Raw genomic sequence first — 23,592 nt, 5'->3', positions numbered from 1 at the left:
AAGAATTATTCCACTGAATAAACAGCGCTCGTGCAGGGGGTGAGACAGCTGCGCATATTGCGCATTTTTGATACAATTCCGTTTTTCTGCGTCAAGCTGCTCCAAAAGCATAAAAATTGCAAAAATTGCGCCGAACTGCTCCAAAACAGGCTTCAGTCAGCTTCAGTGGGGAAAGGCTGAGTTAGAATGATTTTCCAAGCAGCGCCAGGGATACCAAGAAAATGAGACGTTCGCAGAACACATCATTGTGCCCAAGCGTGTTTCTATGCACCCTTCTAGTGAACGCTCCCATGATGCCGCCATAATCTCCTCTGGGCTGTTGTGAATATGCGTGACCCCTAAAATATGAGGCGGTTCCCTCAAACGTGCTGCTTCTACAGTCGAACCCACTTATAACGATTCCAGATATAATGATCTATCGGTTATAACGACCATATTTCGGTGCACTTATGATTTTCCTATGCTACGCATTGAGATTGCATCCACTATAGCGAACATTTTTCAAAGCCTCCTACTTTTACAACGAACACTTCAGACACGGTCGCGGTAAAAATATGTCGTACACGAAGCGAAAAAAAGTTAAAGTAGGCCTTCTAAAGCATGAGAGGCGCGCGCTCGCACGTACCCGGGTCCAGTTTACTCGTGACGAAGATACCCGAGATCGGCGAGCACCGCACGCGCTGCTTTCGGACGCTACGAGCGAGGTCGCTCGCTTTCCGGTCGTTTCTTCAGTGGCAGAATGGCAGTGGGGAATAAAAAAAAAGAAAGAAAGCAATAGTAGGCAGCATGAAGCCTTGCAGTCAGCTTTTGCATGGCAACCTTTCCTGGTGCCGTTCTCTGCAGCTATGGCCACCTACGATGAACCTATGCCTTGGAACGCAAGAATCCATAAAATGCAATAAGCGATGACCGCGATAACTTTTCGGCCCTTAAATGTTCACTGCGTAGACGTCACAATTTGCCGCAAAATGTGTCATCTTTTCGTTAATGCCACAGACTGGCTGATCAATGATTACGACTTCAACACGATTGCGGCGATTCCTTCACGGATAAGCATCAGAAGAGAGCGAAGGCGATGTGGCGGCCGGCGATGAACGTGCCATTATGATTTATCGCCGACAACCTTATCACAGTCATCTGCAGCTATCGGCTCGGCTGCATGTGTGGCGTAAACTGTTCGGGGTGACGGCGGTACAAGCAGTACAAGCGCGCGATGCCATTGCCGTTCGAAAGATCGCTTCCGCCGCGCCGTGCGAGATAAAGTGCGTGTCACTTCGTGTAAACGAAACTAGCTCACTGGTGTTGAGCGACACAGGGACCGAGAAACGTTGATGCACTTACAGCGAGCGTATACAGCGTGTTTTATTAGGCGGCAACCCAAGCGCACTGCGCCTGTCGTGCAGGGCCGTCAGAGCATCGCGGAGACGTAGAGTGCGCGTTGCTTCCAAAATGCTTGTCTTCGCCACGTTGAACGAACAGGCCGCTCGTTGTACCCGTGCACGCTCCGAAGTGAAGGGGGCACAAAGAGTGCACAAATGCGCGTACAAATGCAAGCGGCCTGGCAGTGATGGCGTGATCCGAGTAGGCGACGCGCTGCACGCAACTAGCCGGGGATGATCGACTCCACGGAGCGGTACCGCGGTTCAATGAAACGTTATCGCTTCACTGCAAAGGCGGTTTAATTCACTCGTGCATGCAGCGGGCCTCGCTTCACAGCACAAAAAGGCCTAACTTCTCACCGGAGGAGTTGTTAGGACTTTTCAATAATTATGCGCAGAAAACAAAAGCGGCTTGGTCGCTAAATGCATGTTTTTGAGGGCGAGTCCATTTACAACGAACTACTGATATAACGACCAGTTTTCGCGGCACTTTCGAGTTTGTTATAAACGGGTTCGACTGTACTTGCTAGGCTGTGTGGTCTGGCGCTACTGTCGCTTAGCGAAAACTATCGAGTGGCATGCGTCACGGGGTGGTGGGGTTGACTCAGAGGTTCTCTGATGTGCATAGCGTGTTCCTCTGGTCACTGTGGTTTTCGTGTCGACACTGCTGCGTGTGGTCACCTACGTGGGCATTTGCAGTGGCTGTTTTTGTACCATTATGCCCCATACTGCACACGGGTGAGGCGCGTGCCTTGTTGCATCAATGTGGAACAACTAGCTTCCTGCGTGCAACACATCACCGCTATGCTCTAGCTGTTTTGCTCGTGAAGGTGGCAGCGGACTGATGCAAAGTGTGTTTGTGTTGTCCCCTAATAAAAACGTGCAGTACGCTTACAACTGCACTACGCTTGCAGTACCACGCACGCATATTCGACGAGATAGTCAGTTCGGCGAGGTTTCTTGGCGCCCATGCCGCATTCCTAAAGGCGGTTCCACATGATGTGGCAGCGAACGACGGTGCAGTGCAGTTTTGTTGTTGCTTCTTGAAAGCGTGCAGTGCACTCGACACTACGTCAAAGATGTGGCGGAGTAGATAGCTGAAGGCGCTTGTTGTGATGCCTCCTGACAAAGAGTAACACAGACCTACAGGAAGCTCTGGGGAAGCTTGAAAAGCTAAATAAGCAGTACTACAAAAAGCCAAAATGGTAATCTGCTAAATCATATCACTCATCTTAAGCAACTACAATTTGTGTGCAATCACAATTTTTTTTTGAGAAGTGTGATGTTTTCTAGTTTTTTTCTTCAAATGCTTATGAGGTTAACTTAGTTTGCGGAATTTTTTTCGATCATTTCATATGTTGTTACTCGGTCTAGATACGTCACGTGTACATAGTGTACTTCATGCCTGGTGATAATCTGTTAGAGAACTTTCTCCAAAGGCTGCTTCAGTGTTGTATATCCTAAGTCGATTAACATATGTACTAGTCGAACCAAGTTGCTACAAATTAGTATTGCCAAGCTCCTAAGACAACATATTAAATGCCGCTAACTGCTCCAAGGTTTCTCTGCTCCAAAATCGAAATTTTGCTGCTCCAAAAACTGCTCCCGTTTCAGTTTCAGCTGTCTCACTCCTACTCTCAAAGCGGTCTGCTTGCAGCCAGCGAAGAAGCTGGGGTCGAGAGTAATCTTGCTCTCTGGCGCTGTCCACTAGAACCCCATCCGTCGTGCGGATGCGCCTGCATGCAGATCATCCGCGGAATAGTCATCCCCGTCCTTGAAAAATCCTAATTCAGCCCACCGTTGGAATGCACCATTTGGGGTCGGCGACCGAGTGCTTCCGTCCAAATTTGTACAGCAGGGTACGAAGTGTTGCCAGGTTTGCCAGCCAACACAAAGTGTGATAGACGCTCACCACTTTGAAAGGCCTGCCGTATTGGTAAGGGTGAAACTTTGATGTAGCCCAGATGATGGCAAGGCATTCCTTTGCCGTCTTGGAATAGTTGGCTTCGGCTTTTAATAGCGACTTGTAACCCTTTCATGGCCGTCTCTAGCTAGCTAGAGACGGTCAGTGGTGCTTTTGACTCGGAGACTGATATGCCTTTGACTATCATCTACCATTTTTGGTTGCTGATTTTCCCTTCCTTTTCCGTGTTTCTCCTTTCTTTTTCAGTTTCGAGCCTTTCTTTCCATGTTTGAAATAAAATAAGTTGTTAGTTTGCACATCACCCTGTGCTGTCTTTCATTTCCTTCAGTCCTTGTCAGACCTGGCAATGCACTACAAGACCAAGGGAAGCAAGTGGTGTTAGCTGTCGTTCTAAAAAGACAGGGCGTGCAAACACGGACACAACCGTCGATTAACTTGCATAAAGATGAAATCAAATGCCTTAACAGTTATCTTCCACGTAGACCGCCACGCGTGCCGGATTGATAGGTTTGCCTGTTGCATGGGCATGCGCAGATAAGTTTTCGTGCCTTCTTTCTTTTCAGCCGTTGTGCGTCTCTTCAGTTGTTAGTCGGCGTTTGTGGTGTCCTGACTTCTTTCTTGTGTCCGTGTCTTTTTAGAATGAATACTTACCAACTAGCTCAGCTCTCTGTTATTCTAAGTTAGCTGTCGCTTAGCTGTACAAGTAGTGTTAACTGTCCCCATCAACGGGAGGTAAAGGGCAAAAGCTTTTAGTAATTCGAATAAAATTGTTAAAGTCAGGCCTATAGTGACCTTTCTTCGCATTGCGAGACTACCGAAATAATTGGGGCGTTTCAACACAGACACACACTGCAGACAGTTGCTTAGGTTACGAAAACTTACCTCATTTAGATTTAGAAGTTACTGCAGGTAACTAAAAATGAGCATCATCACATGGCAAAGGAGTTGCGTTCATATTTACTGTGCGAGATACGAGACACAGAGAGAGAAAGTAGTACATGAGGCGGCAGCAACTGAGTGCTTTGTGCACATGCACTATCGCTCTCCAAGTATGAATGCATGCATAATGCCATCCTGTTTTCATGGTACGTGCAGTTATGTGTCGCGGGTGCACGTGCGTGACTCGTCCAAGCACGCCATCCTGGGTACACAGCAGTTCAAGCCTAAGGAGTTTGCCGACCAGATCAACCTGAACATGGACAACGCGTGGGGCATCCTGAGATGCATCATTGACTGCTGCATGCGCCTGCCTGAGGGCAAGTACCTCATTCTCAAGGACCCAAACAAGGTAATTGGCTTGTGTCTGCACCAAATAGTCATTGCAGTCTCTTTCAATATAGGTGCATCGTTATTTATTTAAATACAGTAGAACCCCGCTGTTACGTTCCTCACTGCTGTGTTTTCCCGGCTGTTACGTCGTTTTCCGCCGGTCCCGGCATAGCTCCCATAGGATACAATGTACAGTAGACTCCCGTTAAGACGAACTCGAAGGGACCGCGGTCATCTGTTCGTATTATCAGGAGTTCGGCTTATCAGAAGTGCCCCCAAAAAGAGACATGCTAACATGCCAAGTGCATCCAAATATGTTACTTGAAACACTGAATGGAGCAGACTTACAATGTGGGGCAAAAAGACAAGAAAAAGCATTTATTTGGCTCATCTAGATAAAGACTATGCCTTTAAGCAGAGTGTTTACACGAATCTTACGAGCACCCGATTTCGCGTGTTCAAAAATAAAAATGCTCGTAAAGATATTTGCTACCACATTTTAATGATAAAACTGTAACACGCTCCTATGTTGACGATTAGAAAAAAAATTAAGAGACAAGCACAATTTTCCTTCAAAGAATGTAAAATTTATTGTCCTGGCAGTTCCGTTTTCTTCTGTGAGCCTGTTTTGCTGGCTCTAAGATCACTTCTGGATACGCCTCGATCGCATGCTGTTGCCTTGACAAAGTCATTATACGCTGAGTTGCTTAAGAAAGTCTGCAAGGTTTTCTTCGAGGTCCGGATATTTTCCCGTTTTGGGCCCGTAGTAACTTTTCCTGATCGACGTGCAGCTGTAGATATCCCATCGGGCTACTCACGGTCACAAGCCTCGCGACGAAAAAGACACGACGCAGCTATATTCACTGTGCAAAATAGCCTTCCTTTGTCATGCGCTTCCATAATAAAAATGGCTCATCACAATTTGCACTTCACTGGGAACAGATAGAACGCGTACAGGTCCTACGCGAACCAACGCGAATTGACCACAAAATGCTCTCCGCCATGTGCTCGGCCGCCATTGTGTGATGGCGATGACAATGCACCTGACCCCTCTGACGGTGCGCCCCGATGGTGGTTTCGGTTTCGTACTCGATTGTAATGCACAGACCATTTTTGTTCCTGTTGCTTTCTTTTTTTTTTTTTTCTCCCCACTCCCCTTGCGTTTCTGTTCTCCTTTGTACTCCAGCTGGGAAGCCGAAGAACGGAAGGGGGGGGGGGGAATACAAAAGAACGCAATGGCTTGGGGGTCCAAGTTGTAAATCCCCCACTCTTTTTGTTGCTTTCTTTGCTGATAAAGCCTACACCTCCCCCACCCACAGGTTGGGGGTGAGAGGGGATACCGGCTTTATCCGCTGACCGGTCTTTTTCGTTTATCGTGCCCTCCGCGTCGCGATTTGCTTCGCGTCTTTGCTCCAGGAAGTGCTTTTTTTCGTCTTTTTTGCTTTTTTTCTCGGTCGCCTGAATGCCCCACCAAGACTGCAGTGTTCGTTTCGCAAAATCGCTAGCGTTGTTGATCAACAGAAGAGTACAGTTGGGCGGTTCGTCTTAAGCGAATTTTTTTTGCATTGAGTCTATGGGAAACCAAACAAATGGTCCCGTGTTGTTCGGTATAAGCGAGAATTCATCTTAACCGAGTTCGTCTTAACGGGAGTTCACTGTATTGGGAACCCCGCGGTTACGTCGTAACTGTCAGACCGTTCCCGTATGATACGTCGCGAAGTGCGCTCGGAGCCGACCGAGTGGCTACCGAAGAGAGCGACCATGGTGCATTTTCACGCAGCTTTTCCTGGTTTCACCGTAACATTAGCCGCATTAGAGGCGCAAGCAGCAGGATCTTTCGATTGATGCAAACAAAAGCATCGCCTTCGAGATTCGTATTGCAAAGATGGCGTCTATGACGTAATTGCTCGCGAAAGTGAGACCTTCGAGATTGGCATTTACTATTGACAAAAGCATAGCCTTTGAGATTTGTATTGCACAAACATGGCGTCTATGATGTAATTGCTCGCGAAAGCAAGGCCTTCGAGATTAGCATTCACTTCTGCCATCGTGTTGTTGTAGACTCATCATCATCATTATTTGTCGGAGGACGGGAGGAGTTGGAGCTGGTTGGAGCTCGCATGGTCGTGCGTGCGGTTCGCGGTCGGACTCGCCGCGCTGGTCGTGATTGCGTGTGCTTAGTTCTTTCATCTGTTGGTGTTAAAAAAATCACATACATTGATTACATTTCTGTGGATGAGGCTGTCCCCAGCACCGCGTTTCTATCCATCGACTAGATCGCGGCTGAGCGCACCAATTTTCGTGCTGCTCGTAAGCATTGAAATAAAATTCTGTACCACTCAATATTTTGTCGTTTTTCCTGTTTTCGGCTCTTGCGTTTCCCGCCTCTAACGTTTATTTCCTACGGTCCCTTCAAAAACGTATCAGCGGGGTTCTACTATACAGTGCTTTTAGGGCATTACTTTTGGAAGGTGACAACTATGTGATACATTCCTGTCAGAGGTGTAGCCAAAAATTTTTTTCAGAGAGGGTTCCACTATACTTAAAGGGACACTAAAGGCAAATATTAAGTCGACGTTGATTGTTGAAATAGCGGTCCAGAAACCTCGTAGCGCTGCTTTTGTGCCAAGGAAGTGCTTATTTTGAAATAAAATCACGTTTTTAGTGGTCCGCATCGCGTTAGCGCGCTTCAAATCTCCCGCCTGAAAATACGACTCTCATACGTCACTGCTGCCATGCCCAACGTTGCCCGCTTTTACTGCGCGGCCGCCGACACTAGTAGCAGCCGAGCGGAAGTAGCGGGACCCACAGTAGCAACAACGGCGCTGCGGCAAAGACTTGCTCGGATGGGCACATTCAAAGCCGTCACCAAGTTGCGGTTGGTCTCGTAATCCTCTGTACGAAAGTGCAGCGAGCACACACGCAGAGGTTTTGACTGTTTAGCACACTGGCGCAATGGCATGACACTAAGCCACTTCGAGCGTAAGGGTTCATTCCGCGGCACCCAGTGAAAAGACACACCGGTTTCCTTGCTGCAGCACTGGCGTTGTGCACCATTCGGGCATCCGGCAATATAACACGCATGCGGCATTTTGTCGAACTTTCTGTCAGAGCGACCTTCACGAGCGCGCAAAACACGCACGGCAGTACGCGATCCCGAAACTACCACTGAGACGGGCGAGGCACAGTTCGGCGAAAACGGAACCTTTGAACCACGCGCGCCGTTCCCCATGGCAACGCCACGGAGGTTTTGTTTTCCATGAATCAAGCGGAAACGAACAAACAGCATTTTATTACGTCTTTTGATGCTCGGAATGTTCTTTTTTTACTGCTGCTAGTTTGATTACTAGGGATTTATTGTAGGCCGACTTCCCTACGTCATCCGGATCACTTCGAAAATGTCCCACTCGTGGCGCTCGTCATGTGATACATTTAGCTTAATTTCTCGGTAAGTAGGGCACTGCTGTTGATAATATTGCCGTTTTAGAAGTTGTCATACATTGGGCTTTCACTCTAACATAAATTGTTATTTGCCTTTAGTGTCCCTTTAAAGGGTCCCTAGAGCGCAGATACTGTGCGTGCGACCTCTGTTCCCCTGCAAGTGACAATGCTTAAAGGGACACTAAAGGCAAATACAGTCAAACCTCGTTACAACGAACACCACATTAAAGAACATTTCAAAGTGACAAACTTTTAAGGAATCCTGTGCCGACTGCTTATAGTTTCAATGTAAAAATATTTCACTACTACGAACTCCAGAATAACGAACATTTCAGAATAACAATCGTTATTTAATTCCCGTGTAATCTTAACACCTCAGTACTACGAACTTATATCCCGAAATGCGAGGATTCTTAGATTTCAGTGTAGCAGACGACGCAGCGCGGAGAGCGGACGCCCTCCCGCAAAAACATGAGATGGCGCGGAGGAGAAAGACGTGGGTGGAGAACTTTTTTTTTTTTCCTCCATTGCGGAGGCGACAGCACATCGGGTTTTGCAAAGGCCCAACTGCATGCATTGCATGCGACTTTCGAGCGAAGGCGACTGCGACAAACGGGATCCGCCGCGCTGTCGCAACGGGAGCATGTTCGCGACAAAGTGTCACGGTTGCTCGATTGAAAACTAATGCGTGCACGCAGGCAAATTACAAAAAAGATTACAGAGTAGATGAATGACAACATGCCAAATTTATTATTGTCTTGTTTGAGATAAGGATGCCATAAAATCGTTTCGTGACTTTCTTTTTTTGCAATCTTATGTTTAACCGTGACAGTAGTATCTGCTGTGATCCCATGGGGCGCCCGGAAGCGTATGCTGCCTACGCTATGTCGCACTTTGCAAACTACGTTATGTTGGGGTTAGTCCACGAGGCGCATCTCGACAACGTTTCCTCTTGCTGTCGTAGAACGTTTAAGAAAAGCCGCAGCGCCTCACATCGTTGCTTCGCAGGGAGAAGGGCTACCTCACACGACGACGATGTTGACATTGCAGCAAGCTACCACCAATGCAGCAAGCTACCTCCGAAACATCAAAACGAACCGTCGATCAAAATTAACAACAAAATACAGCCGCTGCCTTGCTCTCCGCGTGAGATGGGGCTGTAAAGAAGGTAGTCTATAACTTGCATTCCTCGAAGTACGCGCGGATTGGAAGCGTCACGAGCAAATTGCAACCGAAGCGAGGGTCAGAGATGCTGCCACGTTGCCGGATATCGTCATGCTCACGTCCGGCCGACAAGCGATGTTTTCTGGCTTTCCATAAACCTGCGACAAGCGACGGCGATGGATCGCCCTCCGCGACAGCAAATCCTGTCGGCCGTCGCTCAAAACTCGCGTGCATGCAGTTGGGCCTTAAAGGATTGCAGCGATGACATGGACGACGATGTCACGGTAGAACCCGAAGATCGCGACGAGTCTGTGTCGGCCACAGATGCGTTGGACTATTTGAGGAAACTCCGCATATTCATAGAAAAAAGCGGAACAGCGACCGAAGCTGCGCATAAAAATACGGACGGGCTAGAATTGTTCGTGACGCAGAGTTTGTGCTGCACCCGTCAAAAAACGATATTTCAAATAAACATGCCTTGTCTGACGTTCACGTGTACATTGTTGTGAGAAACGAGTTCAAGGACGTACTGTTGCAGAGGTAGGAAGTTTGCGTTACTGAAATTCTATTGTTATGGTAAATTTTTGGGCTTTCACTATAACGACCTTTCAGAATAACGAACATTTTTCCACGGTCCCCTGAAGTTCATTATACCGAGATTTCACTGTATTAAGTCGACGTTGATTGTTGAAATAGCGGTCCAGAAACCTCGTAGTGCTACTTTTCTGCCAAGGAAGTGCTTATTTTGAAATAAAATCACGTTTTAGTAGTCCGCATCGCGTTAGCGCACTTCAAATCACCCGCCTGAAATCAGTCTTTCAGACGTCACTGCTGCCGTGCCCAACGTTGGCCGCCTTTACTGTGCGGCGGCGTGTACCATTCGGGCATCCGGCAACATCACAGTGCATGCGGCATTTTGTCGAACTTTCTGTCAGAGCGACTTTCATGAGCACGCAAAACACACGCGGCGGTATGTGTTACCGAAACTATCACTGGGACGCGACCGTGTGAGCGAAGCAGGGTGGTGGGTGAAGTGCAGTTCGGCGAAAACTGAACCTTTGAACCACGCGCGCCGTTCCCCATGGCAACGCCAAAGAGGTTCTTTTTTCCATGAATCAAACAGCATTTTATTACGTCTCTTGATGCATGGAAGGTTCTTTTTTTTTTGCTGCTAGTTTGATTACCAGTGATTAATTGTAGGCAGACTCTCATACGTCATCGGGATCATTTTGAAAATTTGCCGCTTGTGGCGCTCATCGTGTGATACATTTAGCCTAATTTCTTGGTAAGTAGGGCACTGCTGTTGATAATATTGCCGTTTTAGACGTTGTCATACACTGAGCTTTCACTCTGACATAAATTGTTATTTGCCTTTAGTGTCCCTTTGAAGATGCGACCAAGCTTTTGCTTGTGCCACCAGCAGGCGGTCTTACAAGCTTGGAAGACTTTTTAAGGATACTATATAATGCGGAATATAGGTCGAGGCGGAATATAGGTCGACCCCAGGGCTGGGCAAAGATACTTTGAAATTGTATCACTATACGATACAAGATACTCAGGCAAAGAGTATTTCAGATACAGATACAAGATACTACCGCAACAATTGTATCCGATACGATACTTGCCAGTTGTATCTTAAGATACTTTGATACATTAGCAAATTTGTTATTATAGATCCACATAATGTAGCAGCAAACGCCATGGCACAAAAATGTCGGCTTGAAATTTATTAACTGTGACCAACCTTGTTTCATTTGAATGAAGCGTCTGTTAGTATCTTAAAAATTTTGTCCTTCTTGCTCAAAGTACATTAGCTCAATTCCGAAATTACTTACTGGGGATTGTTTAAGCTGCTTAAAGGGGTACTGACACGAATATTTTCAGTTGTCCGTTTTTTGCGTCAAATGAAAGGTCAAGTCCTCAAGAGCCTAGAAAAGGTAATGCTAAGCACGAGTGCGCCCTGAAAAAGTAATTACAGTATGTTTTTAAAAGCTGGTTTCGGTTCCTACTGTACCCTGACGTCACAACACTGTATGAGCCTCTCGTCACGTGCTCGCACAATATATAGTGACGTTTCCATGGCGCTCCGCGCCGTGGCTTCGTTGGTGACGCACAAGCGGCCATCTTGGAAGTTTTTGTACCTCTTGTCATCACAACTAGCCATACTGCTGCGTGAAGTCACCAGAATTTGTACTGTAGCCTGACGTCAAATTAGTGTCGATGTGTGAAGCAAGTGTCGATGTGTGAGCAAGTGTGAAGCTCAGCATTCGCTGAGCTTCACACTTGCTCAGAGCTGTCTCTGCATACAGCAAGTTTGTATGGTAGAGTAAAATTGCCTTCGAAAAAAGGTGTCAGTACCCCTTTAACAGGACGCCTCTTTATAGACTTTGCTGACAGGGGTTCTTGCTTTTTTTTTGTAATTGATGGGAGTCGCTGCTCAGCTTGCCGACCAGCTAGGGGGTTGCCATCTAATCACAAGAACTTCAATAAGAAGCCTTGTCATGATGGTGCAAGTTACCGGCGTGGACTTTGTCCGTAAGCCACCGATACGCAATACTGGATCCCCGGACAGGTGTACAGCAGCACCAAAGCTGGTAGCAACATTTTTCATGACGCATAGTGTATACGTAGAGGACAAAATAGAAATGGCTGTTCATATTCTAAGTATATTCTAGTGTAAAGCGTTCGTTATCAATATACACACTAACGTGCAATTTTCGAACATTTTTTTTCAACGAAAGAACATGTGCTACCAGGAAACGTCTCAGACGTATTGTATTGTCACATAGTATAGTGTCGAATATGAAGGCGGCGGTCAAATTGTAGAAACAGAACTCTTTTACTGAGCTAACCTGCGCGAAGAAAACTAAGTATCTGAAAGTACAAGCCAAGCACGCTGCACGGTGATAGCGGCAATCACATTCGTCGGTCGTCGGTAATCTGATCATTGGCGGAATGCGTCGTCTTTCATACATCAGGGATCAAAGCTTCCAGCATTACCACTGGAGCTCGTGCAAGCTCCCGATTAAACTAGAGTACTCACGTCCTGCACCTAATTTTAACAGAACAATTGGAAAAAATTGCAAAGTTTTTGAAGTATTGCGGCGCGGCTAGCGCTGAGTGGTGCTAACAGTTTTTTTTGCGGTTTAAACTCAATCAAACCAAAATAAATAAATAAATAAGAGCGCATGGCAGTATAGTTGCACAGAGCGTCGCAGGACACCGCCGCTATTCGTGCTATTGCTACTTACAGCTCCGATGATCTGGCGACTAGTAATACAGTATAACCTCGTTACAACGGATGTGGTTACAACAGACATTCGGATACTACATACCAATTTGCGGCGTTATGCCGACCTCCATATTTGTTCCATTGATTGAGCTTCGTTTACAACGGATTCTGGTACAACGGACATTCGGATATAATTAACTGAAACAGCAGGCCAGCAAGGTCGTCAGGACTCCTTTACAGCGGACTTTTCTACCACGGACATCCCAGATTCAAAAACTTCCGACTTCAGACATCGCTTAGCATACTTTCGGGACGGGAACAGCGCGCCGTGGATATCGATGTACCAAATTAAGAATGAAGGCCGCCGATCTCCCGTCTGTCAATGATCAGCTATGCCTAGCTGTAGTGACAAAAAAATCGGTGCGCAGCTTGCTTGGTGTTGCGCTTTGGGACACTGACGCGCGAAATTGCTAGCCACTGCCACCGCTTCTAGCGGTTGCTGCGCAGCGAGGTTGACTGGGGGGTCCGCTGCCGATGCGCAAAATGCCCATCCGCGGTCCTGAGAAGCGAGTGGGCGATGTGAATCGTTGCTTGCGACGAAGGACATTGCGGCTTCTTTGCTTTCGAATTCCGCTAGCGCGATGTTGTTGCCCGTAAAATTCGGATTTTCTCGTACATCGGCACCGTGAGCGGAGTTAGGCCTAGCCACGACATCGAGTAGAAAGCTCGGTTGCGATGTGCGTGGCCGCGGTGCCCGACGTTTCAAAGTACGTCATGCTTGATCGCGAGTACAAAGAGTTGTCCCACAGTGGTTTTCGTCATAAGCTCCGAAGTGCTGATAAGCAGAAGCTCTAACAGTGGCTCCAACGAGTCAACACTATTACAGCAAGGCGCTGCTTCGGGCTAGTTGGTAATCCATAATTACGAGATTTATAGCGCGGAACTTCTACACAAGGGACAAAGGAACACGACGAGCACAAGCGCTAACTTCCAACTAACGTTTAATATCTGCGCTCGCAAATATATACAGTGAAAGACTTTTATTTTCTGTCTTTCACTGTATATATTTACGAGCGCAGATATTAAACGTTAGTTGGAAGTTAGCGCTTGTGCTCGTCGTGTTCCTTTGTCCCTTGTGTAGAAGTTCCGCGCTATAAATCTCGTAACACTATTACAGTCGCACGTCTGCGATGTTCGCGACAAGTGCGGCGCAAAATCTGATGATTGAGCAATTCCGCTGCAGCTGCCTAACTAAAGCGTAATTATATTCTAAATTATCGTCGACGGGAGTGCGAACGCATCACTAAGTAGCGCAATTTTCGACAGCCATGACCTCGCGACGCACAAGCAGCAGACGACGCTGCCGAAGCGAGCATCACGGCAAAAGCAGCCAATCGGAGGCCTACGCTTGTTACTGAATGGAGGAACTAGCTGAAACAGAGAACTTGAACATGGAGAAATGCTCTTTACGACGAGCCCAAAATGGTAGTACCCGGTTGCGCCGTTGCCGAGCTATGATTTTGAAAAACGCTGTTTCTTTTTGTTTCTTTGCTATTTCCGAAACTTAAGCAAAAAAAAATTATAGCACTTCTACGTGGTTTCAAGTGAAGATGTTTTGGAATCAGATAGAAAAAGGGATACAGAAACTGAAAATGTGAATTTCCAAAAATAGCATTTTTTTTGGGTGCCCTGTTAAGACCATATTTGTGACTTGTAATTCTCTCCGGTTATAACAGACCCATTCAGTGTTTACATAAAAGTCTGTTATAACAGTACTGGGATTTTACATACTCCCTTTACAACAGACCAAGTCCTCTTCACTATGAAGGTCTGTTGTAATGAGGTTATACTGTAGTAAAAAAAAAAAATCAGGGAGGCCTAAAAAAGGGGAAAGCAAGAAATTATAAGTAAAATAGACAGGGGGTTCTGTATCAAACATTCACTGTGAATAAGTATAGAAACCCGATGCAGGCAGGACCACTATTAGCTGTGCCAATAAAGGATTTAGTATTGTCAGCTTACCTGTTAAGGTAAGACAATAGAAAATAATTGCCCATGCGAAATTGCCTGAATATACTAGTTGGGACGCTCATGAGAAAAACGGTGCATTTGGTATGTTTCTCGAATCCCTCGTCTAACATCTATAAGATAGCTCCTGATAATTTCCGTTATTATAATGCAAACTCAATTTCACTATTTTATTAAGCGGTAAAGTAGAATGGTTTGTACTACACTCAAAGCCCGCCGCAGTGGCCTAGTGGCTATGGTGCTCGACTACTGACTCGAAGGTCTCAGGGACAAATTCTGGCCGCGGCAGATGAATGTTCGATGGCGGCAAAAATCCTTGAGGCCAGTGTATTAGGTTTAGGTGCACGTTGAAAAACCCCAGGTGGTCGAAATTTCCGATGCCCTCCACCATGGCGTCTCTCATAATCATAACCTGGTTTAGGGACGTTAAACCTCAAATATTATTACTGTTCACTCAAGGCACGCCCACATAACTATATATTTGTTTTCAAAATCTCCTTGACAGAACAGTAAATTCAAGTGAAGTATAAATGTGGAAAGAGTAGCAAATATAACGCAGACATTTAAAAGTAGCAACAAAGCAGAGAGCTTCTTTTGGCAGCCCTTTACAAAAGAGATATTGCAGCGACAACACCGGAAAAAACAATAGAGACGTAGGAAATGTATCATATCCAAAAGAAGCACAGATAAGAAAGCGTTTGTGCTAACAATCAATTTATGATTTCAAAAACTCTTTGAAAAACGATGGCAGGCAGAAAAAGATACGGTACACCAAGATATCTTTTACTAGGTAAAGGCTTGTTTTAATAGATCGAGCATCGGTATCAGTGGAGCTGTAGTAGTTCTTAGAACATTATCTGCATATTAGCCGTCCGGTCCGGATCCCGTGAGCTGCTTCTCCGTAATGTTCTTTGTCAGTGTGCATGTTAGCCAATGTCATCGTATGCAAGGCGAACGTACATGCACGAAGTCCTTAAAGTCGCTGGTGTGTGAAAGCCATGAGACGCGAAGCAACTCCGTTCTTGCATTCTTCAGATTTCGTAACGAAGCACCACGCAAGAGAATCTTCAATAACGACCCGGAAGCAGCATAAGAATTTCCATGACAGACGGAAATTGGAAGCTATTTGAGTGTATACAGTACAAACCATTCTACTTTACCGCTTAATAAAATAGTGAAATTGAGTTTGCATCAACCTGAAGTGTGGTACATATCAAAATGTAGAACAAATTACGGAAATCAAAAAGTGTCAACTGCCTACACTTCTAAACCACATAATTAATGAACATCACATTGACATATCCAGGATATCACCAAAACAACTGCGATTAGTGTTTGTATAATGTGATGTGGCGACTACATTTTTTATGCCTGCATTGTAATCTTTTATTTTGGTTTTGTTTTTTTTAAAGCACATTGTGAAACATACTTTTCTTTAATTTGGTTTCACTTAGCCGCACGTCTTCTGTGCTACCCGTGTACTAGGGGGTCAGGGCTACTCAAGCTATTCTCACAGCTTTTACCTGCCCTCCTTGTAACGTGTTCTTGCTGCAGAATAAATTTCAATTTCAATTTCAATAATGGAAATTATTAGGAGCTATCCTATAGATGTTAGAGGGGGATTCGAGAAACATACCAAATGCACCGTTTTTCTCATGAGCGTCCCAACTAGTATATTCAGGCAATTTTGCATAGCCAATTAATTTTCTATTGTCTTACCTTAACAGGTAAGCTGACGATACTAAATCATTAATTGGCACAGCTAATAGCGGTCCCGCCTGCATCGGGTTTCTATACCTATTCACTGTGAATGTTTGATTCAGAAATTGAAAATAGCTCATTAGAGTGCGTGGCGCAGGACCGTGCCTCAAGTGTCATGGAACTGACACAAATAAAAAAATTTAAGAAAACAAGAACTACGTGGGCTGGGTGTAAACGTTCGCGCGTGTGTTTGTGTCGAGACTGCGCGAGAGCTGCCACTTGACTCTGTTCCACCAATAGGGACGCGCATACCTCATCACCTGCCCTAACTAGAGGACTCTGGCAGAAGGATAAATTTTTCTCGCTGCCCTTAGTTTTATTCAGGTAGCTTAGTGATGCCAGTACCAGCTTCAGAAGCGGAGTTCAGCCAGCGATAATTGTTTCGCGCGGTGGTGTTGCAATAGCAGTATCTTGTACCTTAAGATACACAATACATTATTGAATCTATCGGAAATACAGATACAGATACTCGTATTGCTAGACGTATCGCGATACAGATACAAGATACCCAAAGAGTATCTAAGATAGTATCTAAGATACATGTATCTTCGATACTGCCCAGCACTGGTCGACCCCCTTACCTTGACCAGCAAAAAAACAAACAAAAAAAACAGGGAACTGTTCACTGATCAACTTCATTCAGTCCTCCGAACTGTCGGAGCTCTCCGCCGAGGACGACTGCTTTTCGCTAGCTGCCTCCCACAACATGTCGTCCTCGGTGCCGTCGAGAGCGTTGCTGATGCTGCATTTCTTAAATGCGCGCACCAACATTTCTTCAGACAGAGACCTCCATGCCTCGGAGACCCAAGCACAAATTGTCACGAGAGGTGGCCTGCGCAGCCGGCCTGTCGGGGTCCACGAGTTGCCGCCAGCCATCCATTCATTATAGAACGCATGCATGCGGTCTTTAAAAGGCTTGTTAAGCCTTTTAAAGACCACTGCAATGCTGCAACCGCGTCCAGCGGTTGCAGCGTTGACGTCATCCTTCTCGGAATGACGACAAGATCGGTCTTCCCATCGCTAAGTGTCTCCTTCACTGATGCCGTGAAGTGCCCGCGAAATGCATCCAACACGAGCATGTTCCGGTGCTGCAGGGTTCCACACTGTGCCGATCCACTCGCGCATTAGGGCCTCGACCATGTATCCCTTCTCGTTCACGCGGACATCCCGCGGGAAGGCCTCCTTCGGCAGTGTCTTCCACTTAAAGATGATGAACGGGGGCAACTTTCTGCCATCAGCCGTGCAGGAAAGCATCACGGTGAAGCGCAAATTCCGGTCGACAGCAGCTTCACACCTCCTCTGCCCCGCGTTCACAGACTGTTGTGGACGACGGCATGTCGAACCACACGACGTTTCGTCGGCGTTGCCAATCTGGCCTAACATGTAGCCATGCTGCCGCCGGAGGCTATTCACGTAGAGTTGAAACTCTATCAACTTGTTCATTCTTCAAAGGTACACTGTGCTATAAGAAACAAGGACACAGAAAAAGGGGGAGACAACACATGCGCAGACTCACAACTGTCCTCGTACTCCTCCGGCAGCTTCTGGCAGATTGACGTGCGCCGTCGAAGGGCAAACCCCTTTGCGTCGCATGAAGTGGCGGACCCAATAAATGGACCCCTTAAATTCTTCCCTCGACAGACCGGCTTCACAGGCGAGCTCGAGAAATTTTGTGCGAATGAGCTCCGCATTCACTGGCAGGGACCTGGCACGGTACTCGTGGACGAAATCTGCCACTTTGACCTCGAGTTCAGGGTGCACAGCTTGGCGACCGCGAAACGACGTCTTCCGCGCGTTACACACCGACAGTTTGGATTTCTGGTTGCGCAAGTACCTGACGCTTTTCTCAGACACTCCAAACTGCCGCTGCACCGACATGTTGCCATTCGCTTCCGCGAATTCAATAACTTTTCTTTTAAATGCGGCAGTTAACTGGCGCCGCGTCCCGGTATTCATAGCTGGCCGCAGAGCAAGGTCGCCACTCGCTAGGAACACTAGATGAACAAGAAAAGAAAAATGGCGTCGGCCCATGGAGGCGATGTTGATGCTGATGCCCAAGAAGCATGCGACGCTTCATGTTGCCAGACGATCACTCGGTTTGTGCCAAGGGCCGGTACATAGGTCGAGAAGTGACTTTTTAGTGACATTTTTTGGAAAAAATCTCGACCTAAATCTCGACTGTTTTCCCAATCGCAAACCGAAACATTGTCTCACGCGTGCTGACGTCGTTTAGCTCGGGAGTGTGACATCTACACCCGATGTTTGTGTTGTCTTGGTGAAACTTCCCGCGATGGCATGCATGCAAAGTTGCAACCCATACGCTAGACCTAATAAGCGCTAGCTGCCTTGTCGGTAGTGATTGTGGACGATCAAAGTTGTGGGCTGGTGCCAAGTCAACGAAACATTTTGCAGTTGTTGCATTTAGAAGGGGGTGACTTAAATCTTCAACGAAAACGAGGGTGTGCATGTGCAACATTAGAGTGGTGGTTCATGGTTGCTGCTGTTTTCGACATCAACCCCGAAAAATTGGAAGCGTGCGGAATTTTGATAGCCATTCGACGTATAGTTTCTTCACAGTGTGGTACTACGGCAACAGTTTTGTGGGCAGCTTTGACCACGGCACTCCCGTTCTTTTTGTTTTCTTTCTTTCCCCCTCCCGTGTTATGTTGGCACCACAGGTCCGCAGACGTTAACCTTTCCACAATTGCAAATTGACCTCCAACTGATACCTTGGTAGTCAGAATCATGCGGCTGCCTGTTGGTCATGTTTTGAGATGTACAGCCTTTCAAAGATGTTTTGTTTACAGTGCGCTACCGCTTGTAATGTGAATATTGTGACTCTGGCAACTTGCACTATAAGTGGTTTATGCTGTATATATATATACTGGTGGCTCGCTCCTGCTTCCAGACTGCGGCCTCCTACGTAGTTCCTAATTGGCAAAAATGAAGTACATTGTCCTCTGATGGTGACATAAGCTTTTCGTACGATGTGTCAGGAGATGTCATTGTGCCAATGTCGCCAAAATATGAGAAATGCAATTTGAAATCCATGACATCACGCGCAGACATTTCGGTGCGAAATTTAAAAAATGAGACATTGACAGGTGATTTTCTCCTCTGTTAGTAAACCACGATGGTGAAATTAAAGGAGCACAAAAGTGAAACAATGAATTGGTGTAGATTGATTAATGATCCTTTTCACCTTTTCGCTAATCCTTTTCGCTAATTTCCCCATCATGTTTTTTTAATAGAGGAGAAAATCAAGGTCGAAGTTTCATGTTTAAATTTCCTGCTGGATTCTGTGCGTGTGATGATGTGAACTTCAAAGTGTATTTTTCGTATTTTGGTGACATTTATTCGTATTTTGGCGAAACTTAGTATGTTAAGTCTACGGCTCCCCGAGAGGACAATGTATTTCATTTTTACCGATCAGGACCCACGTACGACCTACTACGTGCAGTCAAAAATCTGACATCATGCCGTTTGGTGCGGGAATATCAATGTAGCACCACCACTCGTATTTTATTTTCGTGCGTTTTCTCGCTTACCGAGCGTTGTCTTGAGAAAACAGTAGTGTTCTCGGTATTGTGAAATTGTAATTTACTAATATGTGAAAAATTGTTTTTCTCTTTAGTATCCCTATAACATTAGAGTTGTCAGAGTTATCATTATAAAGCGATTCAGTGCTTCACTTTAGTGTCCCATTAAAGTGCTTACTGTACTTCATCATTGTGGTTCCTGTTATATTGAGGATGATGTAAAATAAAATAACCACTTGCAGTTGCAAAATGATCAAGTGTTCTTGTGCAGCCTGTCATCCGTCTGTATGACATCCCAGACAACACCTTTGAGACGGAGAATGAGGCTGAGGATGAGGAGGATGAAGAAGAGGAGGAGGCAGGAGGCACTGTTGGTGAGGGCGACAAGAAGCCCTGAGCGCTCACCTCTCTGGTCTATCACTGTGATGTTGGATGCAGAGATTGTAGCATTAATAAAAGAGCATGCTTTCATGCAGATCTGTTGTAATGGTTGTGCACTGTTGAGTGGGCAATGAGCTTGACTGTAGGAGAGCTAGGCACTCCTTTATTTGCCTGCGAGTGCGTCATGCACAGCATCTTTCTAGAAAGTGCATACCCTCCTTTAACTCAGTAGAACTTTCCCATTTTATGACTGAGAAAGCCAAATTATCAGTCGTCTTAAGGGAGAAACCCAAATAAATTATTTCCAGAATTTGAGGAATTCTTATTGAGGACTGTTCGCTTTTGGTCTCAGTTGCGCCCCCGGAAATTCAGAGGAAGCCCGAATACATAGCAAACGTTGCAAAAGTAATGGGAAAATAGAAATTGAAATAAAAAATCAGTGAATTAAAGAGGTCACTGTCGCTTGGATCCTGGGCTTCTTGTTCAGAGCAACAGTAGCACAAATTACGCCATTGGTCTCCTCATATCGGCAACCATACTTCTGGCTAGGATGATTCAAAGGATCACCTTCCACAAAAAGGTGATGAAGGAAAGCGACACTGTGTTTGGTGCATGTGCTCATAGTAAGTAAGTTGACATACAGCTTGCCATTACCTACGCACAACAGGAGCAAGGAACGGCAAGTAGACTTTATAGTCACAGGGGCCTATAAGGCGGCATTAGGCTTACCAATAGGCATGCATAACACTTATGCCGAGCTGAAGGAAGCTATAACAATCTCTCAGAGGACATGTTGCCAGGCTAGTTGTGTTGGATGTGAGACTTAGAATAACAGAGAGCTGAGCTAGTTGTTAAGTATTCATTCTAAAAAGACAGGGCGTGCAGACACGGACACAAGAAAGAAGTCTGGACACCACAAACGCCGACTAACAACTGAAGAGATGCACAACGGCAGAAAATAACGAAGGCATAAAAACTTATCTGCACATGCCCATGCAACAGGCGAACCTATCAATCCGCGTGCCCCCACGCGTGCCAGATTGGTAGGTTCGCCTGTTGCATGGGCATGCGCAGATAAGTTTTCGTGCCTTCTTTCTTTTCCGCCGTTGTGCGTCTCTTCAGTTGTTAGTCGGCGTTTGTGGTGTCCTGACTTCTTTCTCGTGTCCATGTTTGCACGCCCTGTCTTTTTAGAATGGATGTGAGAGTTCTGTATGCAGGGGTGGAAGTGCTGCGCCATTTGCGCCACGCTGCGCCAATCCGCTTCTGCTGCGCCAATCTGCTCCAAAACGCATTATTATGCCGAAGCTGCTCCCAGGTGGCCTTTGGTGCCTTCATGTGCCGTTGTCATCCTTGGCGTGGCACCCCCGAGCGAGCTCATATCAACCTGGTGCGCTCTCCGCGACATTCGTGACGGCACGAAAAAGCTAGCGGGCAGGAGAGAGCTAGCTACTGGAAAGTAGCTGCTCAGTCGCTTTTCCGTTGTCACACCGGTGGTGAGGGAATTTTGGAAGATTTCAGTTTTCTCGTCTTCTCATTTGTACATTTCAGCTAGTGTTTCGTTAATATGAACATAAAAGAAAATCTCGGAAGTGTAGTCAGGTTTAGCTACGCAGTGCATTGCTTATCAATATTTTCCTCTGGGTTCTCACGTCGGCTGTGGGGCTTTAAAGGCCAACTCCGGTGATTTTTTGGCCATGTCAAAGTAATGGTGCTTTTATGTTCCTGAGACGCTCCTGTTACCGGCCCGATAGCAGAAATACTCGGCAAATTGGAGAATAATTTTAAATAAGCAAAAAAGCGCAACACCGAAACCCAACCGAGTGTACTGTCAACGTATGACGTAGACGTTGTTACGAACGAACCGGAAGTCGTGCAAGGCATACCGGTCACGCCGGCGCGGAGTGTGAAAACTGTGACAGCCGCGACGAGCAGGCGCACAGTGGAGAGGTGAGCACGCCGCGCATCAGCTGTAATGTCTGCGACTGACAGTGTCTCGGCCAGCACAGCAGACGCTTGCTGTAGCGGCCGAAGTTAGCGGTGCCCTCGGCTGCGTCACTTCCGCCACCTTCCCAATACTGACATCACAGACGCAATGTTGCCAATAATTGTGGGAAGCCAGGAGGGCGTTTGCAGACAATCTTTGAAATTCATTTGCAAACAATCTGCGCATGTCTCAAGCCTGTAATTTGGCATAAATGATGGAAACGTGCAAAGGAACGTACCCAGCAAATTTTATTGAGATCCATCGACCTCGAAAAATCGCCGGAGTTGGCCTTTAAGAACGGGAGCATTGGCTTTTTAAAGGTATTTTTGTCGAGTCTCTTTGTGTTTAGAATAAAAGTAACCTTTATTAGCTTAAATGTTGTGTTTCTTCAGTTGTTCATGTCAGCTGCGGAGCATGAACGTTTTTCATTCGTGTGAGGTCTACTGTAAAATTTAGAGCAAGCGCCTCCAACAAGCCAAAATACCGGCAAAGTGGGGGGCGGAAGGCGGATTCCTGGAACGGCACGTAAATTCAAGATGGCGGCTGCAAATTTTGCCCCGAAAAATAAAAATAAAAGATGCATGCGGACTTCCTCACAAGTCTTCCTGCTTTCCTTCGTGGCACGACGCATAACAACGGCCCTCGAGCACAACAAACGCAATGGCAACGCGATCAAACCGCGGGAAGCATGACATGGAAGCACGTCCGATGATGTTGCAACGCAGCAGCACTAAGCAACAAACACCGGTCTCGAAGGCCTTACATTAGCTGGCTACGTCGTCATAGTCACGATCTTGGAATATAGATCTCGAAGGCCATGCTTTTGCTCACGGGACCCTCAAAACAGTCATGGATGTCTTGCGCTAAGTGCGGGGTGCGATCATTATTCGGGAGAACAAAGAATAAAATTTTTACAACACATTTCACCTGCAGGCGCTTAAAGCAGCTAAGCAGGTTTGGATGGGATTCAAGGAGGCTACTGTTGCGTTGACGCTTACATAATCGGGGTGCGAAGAAAGGGCGAGGGGGGGGGGTGAGCTCTTCTGGAACGGCGTGAAAATGTGAAATTAGCAGTGAAATTTGAAACGGCGGTTGCTCGAAATTTTACGGTAGTCAAGTGCAGCTATCCAGAGCATCGCTTATCTCTTGTTTTATCTTAGTTACTGCTGCGCAAGCTGTGATGCTTTTATCATGGAAACATATTTTGTGGCAAGTATGGTCAACTGTAGAAACAGCGCTAAAAGATGGGACGAAGAAAGGACACAAACCACGGCGCTGACTAACAACCAAATGTGTTTTATTCTTCCAGTCTGCATATATATACTCCGCCACAATCTCAAGGAAACAAAAAGCAAAGGAACAAAGAAAAAAGATGATTAGCCTGCGCAGAGGCCAAAAAATCCTCAGTCGGACAGATACGTTAACTCCTTCGGAAGGAGGGAGATCGAGGGGAGGCTGACGCATGCCTCTCCGCCATTATAGATATGATA

The 23,592-nt window shown here is 46.3% G+C and overlaps 1 protein-coding gene across 1 annotated transcript in view; it reads left to right on the top strand.

Moving 5' to 3' along the window:
- Positions 1–20,212, top strand: part of LOC119400586 (eukaryotic translation initiation factor 3 subunit D) — a 169,319-nt gene extending 149,107 nt beyond the window's left edge. The window contains exons 8-9 of the mRNA XM_037667649.2: positions 4,399–4,591; positions 20,009–20,212. Coding sequence (XP_037523577.1) covers positions 4,399–4,591; positions 20,009–20,134 — 319 coding nt within the window. The 3' untranslated portion in view covers positions 20,135–20,212. The remainder of the gene's footprint in view (positions 1–4,398; positions 4,592–20,008) is intronic.
- Positions 20,213–23,592: the final 3,380 nt, after the last annotated feature.

This window comes from Rhipicephalus sanguineus, chromosome 7 (genome assembly GCF_013339695.2).
Source record: "Rhipicephalus sanguineus isolate Rsan-2018 chromosome 7, BIME_Rsan_1.4, whole genome shotgun sequence".
NCBI lineage: Eukaryota > Metazoa > Arthropoda > Arachnida > Ixodida > Ixodidae > Rhipicephalus > Rhipicephalus sanguineus.
The sequence above is the reverse complement of the archived record's forward strand: the minus strand, read 5'-3'. Positions and strand labels throughout refer to the sequence as shown.